This window comes from Psammomys obesus, unplaced genomic scaffold (assembly GCF_907164565.1).
Source record: "Psammomys obesus unplaced genomic scaffold, mPsaObe1.curated_primary_1811, whole genome shotgun sequence".
Classification (NCBI taxonomy): domain Eukaryota; kingdom Metazoa; phylum Chordata; class Mammalia; order Rodentia; family Muridae; genus Psammomys; species Psammomys obesus.
This window is the reverse complement of record NW_026596166.1, coordinates 2,127,467-2,138,419: the sequence shown is the minus strand read 5'-3', so window position 1 is coordinate 2,138,419 and position 10,953 is coordinate 2,127,467. Positions and strand designations below refer to the sequence as shown.

At 48.6% G+C, this 10,953-nt stretch overlaps 2 protein-coding genes across 2 annotated transcripts in view; one reads left to right on the top strand and one right to left on the bottom strand.

Moving 5' to 3' along the window:
- LOC129667639 (proline-rich protein 2-like) lies at positions 1 to 1,746 on the bottom strand. Its single transcript, XM_055595310.1, has 2 exons — positions 1,726 to 1,746; positions 1 to 852 (listed from the first exon to the last, which is right to left on the bottom strand). Exons 1-2 carry the CDS (start codon positions 1,744 to 1,746, stop codon positions 1 to 3), a joined length of 873 nt encoding a protein of 290 aa, XP_055451285.1.
- Plekhh1 (pleckstrin homology, MyTH4 and FERM domain containing H1) overlaps positions 266 to 10,953 on the top strand; it is a 48,269-nt gene continuing 37,581 nt past the window's right edge. The window contains exons 1-2 of the mRNA XM_055595303.1: positions 266 to 483; positions 9,732 to 9,908. Coding sequence (XP_055451278.1) covers positions 9,786 to 9,908 — 123 coding nt within the window. The 5' untranslated portion in view covers positions 266 to 483; positions 9,732 to 9,785. The remainder of the gene's footprint in view (positions 484 to 9,731; positions 9,909 to 10,953) is intronic.

The following is a 10,953-nucleotide window of genomic DNA, read 5'->3' as shown; positions in this document are numbered from 1 at the left end:
CTACAAATCAGCCGGACGGACCCAATAACCAGGTGGTACTTTCTTACAGGTGGCTCGCTGGACTCTCGCTGGACCCTCCTTCAGGGGGTTGGGTTCGGTCTCCCGAGCATCCCGCCGGGGGGCGGGTGGGGGGCGTCCCACGCAGTCCGGGGGTCGCAGCGCGCAGCCCTCCCGGCGGGCCCCGGCCGCGCCCCGCGGTGGGAGGCTGCGGCTGCTGAGGTCATTTCCTGTGCCTGGCCGCGAGCTGCCCGCCGAGCGCGGTGCGGACACAGCGGGCGCGGCGCTGCAGCGGCGCCGGGCGGGCTTTGTGCGGAGCGGGCGGAGACCTCCCAGGCTCCGACCTCGGCCCGCCACGCCCACCGCGACCCCTGCGGCGGGGGAGCGGAGACCCGGCGGCCTCCCGGCACCGGGCGAGGAGCCGCTGCAGGGCGGGGACGCGCGTGGCGACCGGGGTCCAGGCGGGACTCCCGGCAGCTCGCTCAGGTGAGCGGCCCCGGGGGCCGGGGCGGGCCGGGGCGGGCAGGGGGGTGTGCCGCCGGGAGAGGGCGACCGGCGGGGCGGACGCGGCTGACTCCTTGCGGCGGGGAGGGCGACTCCGGAGCAGGTGCCTCCTCCCTCCCTGGGAGCCGCGGGACCGGCGCCGGCCACCGGGAGCTCCTCGACGCCCGCGCTGGGAGGCGGTGACCAGCCTTCCCGCGGTAGGTCCTGCCGTTCGGGACCGGCTCGATCCAGTTGCTGCTGGGAAGGGCCCTCGGGACGTGCGCGCAGGCTTCCTTCCACCTCGCTGCTCGGCGCTCGCGACCAGCACCTCGTCCCGGGTTGTTGCTTCTGTGGTTTCTGCGTGTCGCTCCTCTAGGGGTGTCAGGAGTCGGCCAGACAGAAAAGGGCACAGGTTGGGCGCTGGGTGACATCAGGGGCTTTGTGTCCCAGCAGCCTTCCACGGAGGATGGCCGGGGGTGGCGGAGGCTTCGGAGACCCTCTCGCGGAGGTAGAATGTTCTCCCTGTGGCTCCTTCAGCGGACTTCCTCCCTGTCAGGGTCTTCATTAGCTTCTATTGTGAGTCCACCTCGTAAAACTCACTGACACGGGTAGATTCCGGGCTCTAGGAGAATGCTCGGAAGATGGTTATTTGAAATAACTCCCCCGCCCCACCCCACCCCAATGGAATAGCTATCAATCCCTCAGCACCAGACTTTCTGGACCGTCTCCCGCGTCAGACAGTGTGAGGTGCAAGTAGTCGCCGCTCAGTCTCAATCCATTCACCTTTCTCTGTAAAGGAGGAAACTAGAACTCAGAAAAAAAAAAAAGTGCCTTGCGCAAGGTTATATAGTCAAAGACTGTAAAGGTCACGTAGAGACAGGACTCAAACGTAAGCCTTCTAGATTCCAAATGTGATACCTCTCCTAGCTGCCTAAGGGACCTACTCAGAGCTGGGGCGTGATACTGTTCACCTCAGGGAACTGTTCAAACTTAGGAAAATGAACCATTAGCCTGAAATAATGTACTGCCCTTCTGGCTGAAAGAAAAAAAAAAAAAAAAAAAAAAAACGGCACCAGCAATAGGAGAGAAGCGTTTTCCTCTCATTCCATTCTTCGCGGTGTCTTTTTTTCTTTTCCCTCTTCCTTCTTTTTATTCTTTGTCTCTTTCTCCTTCCCCCTCTTTTCTGGGTCTCACAACAGTCCTCCTGCCTCAGCCTTTCTAGCGATGACATTATAGTAATGTCACCACATCTAACTCATCCCTCATAATTATTCTCATCTCTACAAGGCTCTGCACAAGTGTTGACACTCCCCTCCTCAGAGACTGAAGAACGCTTTGTGCATGTAGATGTTTAGGTACGGGGATTCCCTCCCTCGCTGCAGACTAGTGCTGAGCCCCATCCTGCACTGTCTTACCCTCTACCTATATAGCTGGTTCTGGACTGAGACTGTAGCCTGGCATGGTGGTCCATCCCTATCTTCTCAGTACTGGGAAGGGTAAGGAAGAGGGATCACTGGTTCAGAGTAAGTCTACTATGTAGCGAGTTCCAGGCCAGCCTAGGCTACATAGTAAGACATCAAGAGAAAACCGAAAGTTAGTCTGAGTTGGAGAATGGGCGCTTACTGTTGTCTGAAGTATGAATTAGGGGAGCCTCAGGGGACAGCACTTTACAATACACGCTGCTTAATCCTATGATCTCATTTCTAGGTCTATCCCCTCTGCTGATACATATAAACTGAGGCATATTCGTTGAATATTCATTGTAGAAGTGTTTATTTTAGAAAAAGGTTGGAAACAACTGTCTGTCAACAAGGGATTCTTAAGATCATGTAATAATCGCCTGACAATAGAGTGCATTAAGGTTCTTGAAAAGCCTTAGGGGGGTGTGCAGTAAGGACGTTTGCCGAGAGGAAGAACTGGGAGTTCTGCTGTTAAGTACGGTGACTATAGCATATGGAGCTGTAGAGATGGCTCAGCAGTTAAGGGGGCTCGATGCTTCTGCAGAGGATCTCAGTTTGGTCCCAGCACCTACATCCACCGTAACTCCAACTCCATTCCATCTAACAGCCCCTCTGGCCTCTGTGGACACAGCACACACATGTGATCACACATACACAGTATAGGTATATATGCATATGTATGTATATATATATGTACATATAGTGTGTATATCCATACATACACATATATGGTAGATATCTATACATATACGTGATATAGACACACTATATATGTATATACATACATATATAAACATGCACACACACATATAGTGTGTGTATATATCATGTATTTGAATGCTTGTATTCTGGTCAGGTGGTGTGATGCACACCTTCAATCCCAGCACATGGAAGACAGAGGCAGGCGGATCTCTGTGAGTTTGAGGCCAGCCTGATCTACAGTGAGTTCCAGAACAGCCAGGGCTGATATACAGAGAAACCCTGTCTCGGAGAGAGGGGGGAGGGGAATGTTTGCACTCTGAATAGCTGGAAAAAAAATTATTGCTGAAGTACAGGAGTGGGAAGGAGCCTTACGGTGTACCTTATACTCTTCTTTTTTTTTTAATACTGAAAAATAGGAAGACAATGTAATTATCAAATTACAGTGCTGGGCTGCCGTGAACCACGTCACCATATGCCAGGGGCGCTGCTGGTTCATGCCTTTTGTTTGTTGGTAGCCACGTTAGCTGACACTTACTGAGTCATATACTCAGCAGATAATACTGAATTAAAATTTCAAGGAAATTCTGTGCAAAGTCTCTTCTGCCCCTCCCTCTCTCCCTCCCTTTCTGCTGTGCAGGTATAGAAGAACCCTGGCCTCCACACATAAATACACATAGCCCTGGGATCGCTACCCCCCACCCAGTAGCTTCACTGTATAGTCCAGGTTATCCTAGAACTAGTCCCTTCCTGCCTCCAGCTCTCAAGCACTGGGATTACGGGACACAAACCCAGATGAAATTACCTTTGCTTGTTTGAGAGAAAGTCTTACTTCATAGCACAGCCTGTCCTGGAACTTGAGGCTGTTTCCCTGCCTCAGCCTCCTCCTGAGTGCTGGGGTTACAGTTCTGAACTGCCTTGCCCAGCTTGGAATTGCTGTTTTGACTGTCAAAAAGAAAGTTAAATGTTGGCAGTTTCACAGGACTCAAATGATAGCACTGCTCTCATTTTTAAACATTGCTGTCGATTTCAGAGGGGAAGTGAGGACCAGAGGAGTTAAGCGGATGGGTTATTTAGTGTCTGAGCCATTATTCAGACCCAAGTTGTTTGGCCTCAGCTTGGGATGGTCAGTGCTGTGCTGTGTTCCTCCTTTGATACTGAGGTTCTCAAGGGCTAGGGCAAGCTCTGGCTTTCCTTTATCTCCTCAGTGCTGTCAGGAGGGTGGGGTGAGGCTCACCATCTCCTCCCAGATACACCAGAAAGAAGCATGGAGGTCTTCCTTTCCCACGGTTGGCCTGAGAGCAGCTCTCAGATTAGGTGATACCCATCCTTAGAAACAGAAGTCACATAGGGTCCTCACTTCTCCACATTCGGGAAGTGAGAGGTTGCATTACCTTCTTTGTGGTGATTCCCTCTGCCTCAGCCTCCAGAGTGCTGAAATTACACAGGTGCACCACTGTGCCTGGCCCTTCTTACCTTCTGGTAATGTTATTGGAAGCATCGTCCTGTCCTGGGTCAGCAGTGAAAACCAGAAGATCTTTAATGACCTTAGTGCTTGAAAATTGCACATAGGAATCACCAAAAGTTGGCTGAATTAAGTTAAATCTCAGTATTTTCTGTTTTTTTTTTTTTTTGGTCTGGCTAAATCCCCAACTTTGACCCAGAGATCCCAAAGCAAGTTTGTGTTTTCTCTGAGTCCAAAGTCACCAAACTGGTCTTGTATCTTTTTCCACAACCTTTCCCACCCCCAGCCCTTGTCTGTAGCATGCCTCTGTGGGCCTCTGTGGCACTAAATCCAGGGTGCTGGGAATGCAGAGCTTCAGAAAGGCAGGTAGAGCCCTGGAATCACCTGGCTCGTCTGTCATGCGCACAGTCTTCTGGGCCCTGGTGAAAGCAAGAGAGCAGGTTTCAGAAGAGTGGCACGGGGTGATGAAGATGTTGAGTGGGGGACACAGGAACTTGTTGTGCTAGTTCTCACTTCTTGTGTGTGTTGTAGCTTCCTAACAAAAATTCAGAGGAGGAAACAAAGTACCCTTGAGCTAGGGTTTGTTTCCAGCTCATTAAGCTATACCCCCACCCTCTCTTATTAATTTCGTTGGCCGTGATGCAAGCCGGGTAGCACTCACCGATGTTTGCCATCACTGCTGAAGCATCCTCACAGAAGGGGGGCTGTTGTAGATGTTGGGAGAGCACATGTCTTGACTCAGTCCTGCTCTCCTCTAGTTGTCACTGAACTGATCACAAGTGCCAGTTAACCTCTTGTGCTCACTGTGAATAACTGCACTTGCTGTCTGTCTCGGGATCACAGGCAAACACATGTGATGCTTTGAAAAGTTAAGCACTGGGCTCTGGGTTGGTTGAACACTTGCCATGTAAATATGCGGATCTGGGTTTGATCTCCAGCATTCACACTAAAAAAAAAAAAAAAATGAGGCGTGTTAGCATACCTGAAATCCCAGCTCTGAAGAGGCAGACACAAGAGAATCCCAGGAACCCACTGGCCAGTGAGCTCCACATCCAGTGAAAAGCCTGGTCTCAGAAAGCAGAAACAAGCTCATAAATAGATAAGGTGGAGAGTGATTGAGGAAGACACTTGATGCTGATCTCCGGCCTTCTCATGTGTGTACACATGCACACACACACGACATTTTTAAAATGTCAGGTGTTCCTTTCTGTTTATTCTTGGTCATCTGTCTTTTTGGGTGGTACAAGTGCAAGGACTCTGAGCAGGCAAAGTTCAGTTTACTAGCATCTTCCTTAACATCTCTTGTTCTATAGCTGTTGGTCCTACCACCTGCTTTAGCCTGAAGAGCCTCCAGGCCTTTGATTTACCAGTAGATACCTTACTCTAGATCTAATCCCAAACCTTTAAATCCCCTCACATGTCGAGGCAAGCCTAGCGAGAGCCCCAGCCTTCTGAGGACTTGTCAGCATCCCTAGGGCAGGAGAAGGATTAACCAGATCACTTGATCCAGAACTGTGAGGTCATGAAGATGCTCCAATGGAGAAAGCACTCCCTGGAGTCTTAAGTGTAATCTCCTACCAGGGCCAGGCAGAGACTTGAGACAGTTCATCTCCCAAATCCTAGGAGACTGATAATCTGGCATTTCCCAGTCCCCACGGAATCTCTTAAGTAGCTTGGACAATCAAAAGAAGGACTTAAGTATTTTAATCAAATCAAGTCACCAAATTTCTGCTGTTTTGCCCCCCCAACCCCTTTTCTTAGATACTTTAGTTCTTAGCCCTAGACTAGAGAACAAGATTCCACAAGTCCTAGTTTCAGATCTGCCACTTTTCCTGTTTATAGGACGAAAAACACAGTTTCCCTGAAGGACAAGGAGACCCAAACATGAAGCCTCCCAGCCTTCTCCCAGCCCTCCTAGGCTCTGTTTGTCTTTACAGCAGTGATCTTAGCTCAGATAAGGTCATGTTTTGTTTTTGTCTTTTGTCTTCCTGCTTGTTCCAGTCGGTCCCAGTCTTTTGAAGTGGGACTGGCTGGGAGGTCACAATGTCCCTATTGTCTGGGATGACACTTCTGGCTTTAGGTCATGTGTCCAGTGTTCAGAGGATCCCAGAGCTGAAAGAATCAGACACCAGACCTATCAGTGGCTTAATTGTTCTGCCCTTCTCTCAGGGTCTACCGACTGGGCAAATGTCTGTGCTTATGGAGGTTTGTGGTGGGGAATGTCTAAGCCCCAGATGCCTTGGGAAATCTGGGTTTATCTTAGTGCTAAGACATCTGAAAGGTATTTGAGCATGCTAACCATGTATCTTACTCTTTGTGGACTCAGGAATAGAATGCCTGCCACCCTACCCTGCCACTGCCCCACTCAAACCCCAGTGCCTCAAGGGTGCTAGGTAAACAGGTATACAACTGATGACCTGCGCCACCAGCTTGCTCCTTCCTTCCGTCCTTCCTTCCTTGGGTTTGGTCCTACTCCTGACTAGCTGTGGAACCATCTGTAGAAATCACCCCAGCTCTATTCCTCAGTGACCTGTGTAGAGACAGTAGTGCCTTCCTATGGTCTCTAGGTTGACCTAAGAAAGAGAGTGCTTGTGCCTGCTATACAGTAAGTACTCAAGAAGTGGGAGCTATTTGTAAAGTCTAACAGGAGAGGCCTTTAAATTCCAGCACTCGGGAGGCAGAGGCAGGCAGATCTCTGTGAGTTCAAGGCCAGCCTGGTCTACATAGCAAGTTCCAAGTCAGCCAGGGCTTCACAGTGCGACCCTGTTGTCTCAAAAACAAAACAAGACAACGACAAACAAAACAAACAAAAACATAATGAGAGAAAGCTACTAATCAAAGTCTAGCATGAGGGGAGAAACAATAATGGTGATGAGTGGTGAAAGAGGCCCACTATCGCTCCCACTTAGTGTTTCCAAGTAGAAAGTGACTGGATTTTCAGAGGCTGCCAGGCCCCTGAACAATGAAAGAAGAGGATCTCAAAGTACAACACATTTTATTATAGAAATTTCCAAGCATTACTTTCAAGTAGAAAGACCAGCATAACAAACTGCTGTAGACCTATCCCCCTAGCTAGTTAGGGCTAGCGTGTAGCTGAGAGGCTGTCAGGGCACTTAACCTAGGATGCATTTATCCCCAGGTTTGATTACCAGCAACAAACATGAATACACACTTGTTACTATTTTTTTATGTTTTTGGATTTTCGGTACACGGTTTCTCTGTGTAGCCCTGGCTGTTGTTGATTAAAGGCACACGCCACCATGGCCCTACTTTCACAGTCATTCCTTAAAGTGATTTAGTATTCAGGTGACCATATGTTGTGGTTCGGCCCAGGCCTTACTTAGGCTCACTGCTGAGAGTGCCAGTGGTGGCTTGGGAGACGTAACAAGTCCTGATGCTGATCACACCATCCAGCTTTCCTCTCCTGCTCATGCTGTGCCTCTGTCTCCAAGCTCAGGCACGCTCCTGCCTGCTTCTTTTCTCATCCTTGACCCAGTTTTTCTTGTCTGCGCTACAGGTAGGGGGCATCTGGATACATTTTTCCGTCTGGGTTATGAAGGGTGGCTTTCACCGGAGGCTGGAGCAAAACATCTCGAAGTCTTCTGGCTTGTGTCTTACAACTTGGAGGGGATGAGAGAACGAGATTTTGTTCCCAGTCAGGATGAACTGATGATAATTGCCAAGATCCCAGCTAAACAGAAGAGTGTCAAGGGAACCCAAAGTATATTTCCTGTCCACTCTCAGCCAATCTAATATCCACAGAGATACAGGACTAACGTAGGAACCAGAGCTCTGCCTCCGGTTAGCTGTGTGGCCTTAGATGAGTCTGTTTGTGACTTCAGGGTTTTCTTAAGCACCAAGGCTCCTTCCCGTATACTCAGCCCCTTCCCTGCTCCTACTTGTTCACATTTGCGAGTATTTTATAATGGAAAACTAAGTGCGGGACCCCTATTTAACTACAGAGCCTAGAACGGTATGTGACAATATGGCAGCTGAGTAGACAGTTACATGACAAACAAGGGAGCCCTATGTTTCACTGCTTACCTAACTACCGTCAAGAAAGCAGATGACAGCAAATGCTGGTGAGGACATGGGGAAAGAGGGACCATCAGTCACTGCTAAGAGGAATGTTAATGTAAGCTAATGCAATAGAGGAATCACGGTGGAAGTTTCTCCGTAAATTAAAAACAGGGAAGGTGTTCATGAACCTCCAGCCCTAACTGAGGAACTATGGACAGTTGATGGCTTCTGGAGGGAGAGTCCGTTTTCTTTGAGGGTGTGGCCTGGTCAGTGCATCACGCTCCAGTGAGTAGCTCCACACCCAGAAGTATATGAACTCTACGGATTGCAGTCAGCTTATTTTTTTTTAAGATGTAATAAAAAAAAAAATTAAAAGTAGAATGAGCTATACTATTTCTGGGCATATTCGCAGAGGACTGCCTTGGACATGCTTGTTCATCCATGTTTCTCATTGTACTGTTCATTATACAGAGGAAATGGAAACAGCCTAAATGTTCAGCAGATGAGTGGATAATAAAAATGTGGCATATGCCAAACGGAGTTTTGTTCAGCTGTAAATAAAATGGTGAAATCTGTAGGAGAGCTGATAAATCTGGAAATTATTACATGAAGCAAGGTGACCTAGACTCAGACTGTCTTGTATCTCACACATGGATTTTTGCTTTCTGTGTCTGTGTGTGTAGGCTTTGAGCAAGTGTGGGTATGGGCTATTATTGTAGAGCGCTATCATCCGAGTGTAATAGCCACAGCTTGAGTACAACAGCTGTGACTATTTGCAAGCGGCCCCCCCACCCCCATTGAGGCTTGTTTGCTGTTGAAGATCCCACAGAGAAGGAGGGGTTGGGGAGGGTCATTGGGCCCTCCCTCCCCTGAGATTCCTGAAGCTCCCTTCTCACCTCCTGGCCACTTGTTAACTGGGGTGTTAACTGAGGAGATACCATCTATGCAGTTATGGGGAAGTTGTCATCCAGGTTGGGGTGAAACTGCTTTGTGGTCACCCACATTCCCGGAAGTGCCCCTCTACCCAGGTTCTCTAAGTAAGCCTGATGAATTCATTCGTTTCCCAAGTTGGACTTCAGTGGAATTATCTTTGGTTTGTTGTTGGTGCCTTATAAGGAGGGAGTTGGTGTTTTGTTTACATCTCCCCAAGGAGACAGTTCCAGCAGCAGTTTCGAAACTAGAAAGGGAACAAGAGAGAAACAAGATGAGGAAAGTGGGATGGGCGATAGAATGCAGGTGGCATCAAAGTAAAGAAGGTGCCTGTGGATCTGAGTGGGGCAGTGGGTTGGAGAAGGAGAATTTTTATTTGAAAATACAAGAAAAGCTAATGCTCTGTGTGCTAATTAAGAAAGTGTAAAGCCTGAAACTCTTCATAAGGATCACTTACTAAAATATATTAAAACAGGCAACAGAAAGAGAGAAGGAAACCAGGTTCTTTGGAAGGTGTCTTGGGTTTTGTCCTGAAGTCATTTAGCACCTGGTCCTGGGCTGAGAGAAGTGGGAACACAGTTGGGAGCGTTGGAACCACCTCTCTTCCCCACCCTGTTTTCTCTGCCCTTTGGTCTCCTCCTTCCCTTGAATTCCTCATACTCTCTTTATCTTTTCAGTTCTCAGTGTGCTGCATCTTGGAGCTCTGGGAATATTTGGCCACTGATTCCATCATGGCAGAAGTCAAGGTGGAGGTGGCCAGCATAGACTGGCAGAAACGATGCCTTTCTCTGGAAACACAGCTTTTCCGCTTCCGCCTTCAGGCCAGCAAGATAAGGGAGCTGCTGGCTGACAAGGTGAGTCCCAGAGAGCATGATATTCCCTCACTTAAGGGCACAGGCCAGCAGCCATTGTCAGTGTCAGCGTTGAGAGGGTGAGGTGGGGAAAGTGAACTCTCTTGCTAAGACTTTGCTACGCTTTTCATGAGAAATGAAAACTCTAAATCTGTCACCTGACATTTCTCCTGGCTCTGCCTCCCCAAGTGCTACACAGTAAAGAATGAAACAGTCAAGCTGGCCATGGTGTAACACAGCTTTAATCCCAGCACTCAGGAAGCAGAGGCCATCAGAGCTTTGTGAGTTCAAGGCCACTCCCATGTTCTAAGGATTTGAGGCAACCTGGGCTACATAGTGAGACTCTGTCAGAAACAAACACTTGAACTTTTAAAAATGATACCATCGTCTTGGTCCTCTGTTACTTTGAGCCCCTCATGGCTTATCATCTTCATCATTATTTCTCTTAGTACTCCTACTACTGTTAATTTAACACTTTAGATGACTCCTTAGGAGAACAGTGGGCATCTCCACCCTCCTGCCCATGCCTTATAAACAGACAGAGCCTCAGAAAGTGCCTGATTTTCTGAGGACAGCAAACAAGCCTGGGAGTCAGACCTGCCTGGCTGTGGACTTCCACCTATCAGGCCAGGGGATTATACCTCTCAGAGTTATTTTGAGACTTGTATCTGATAACTTCCATAAGAGTGTGGACGCAGAATCAGCAACGTGAACAGGTGTGTTATCTTTCTAGGCTTAGGCAGGCTGCTCAGCAACACTGACCACTTTTGTCACATTTCTCTGGGAAGGTACATTCAAGTGGCTGACTCTCAGAGGTATAACCTGTTTAGGGAGTGGAGGCCTGCACTTAAAATGTATTTGTGTGGGTACACAACAGGTGAGTGACTCGACCAACTGTTCTCTTGATGGTTCTGATTACAGTATCGGTGTGCTTAGATAACCCTTTCTCAGTCCAAAGATAGATCTCAGCTCACCTTTTCTAAGTGAAGTCTAAGCCTTGATTAGTAAAGCTGGAAAAAGTGGAACAAATGACTTGCTCTTCTGACAA

Coding starts and splice junctions, on each gene's coding strand:
- LOC129667639 (XM_055595310.1), bottom strand. CDS start 1,746: ATGAGGGATGAGTTAGATGTG. Junction 853..1,725: donor TGAGGGATGAGTTAGATGTG/GTGACATTACTA, acceptor TGACACCCCTAG/AGGAGCGACACGCAGAAACC.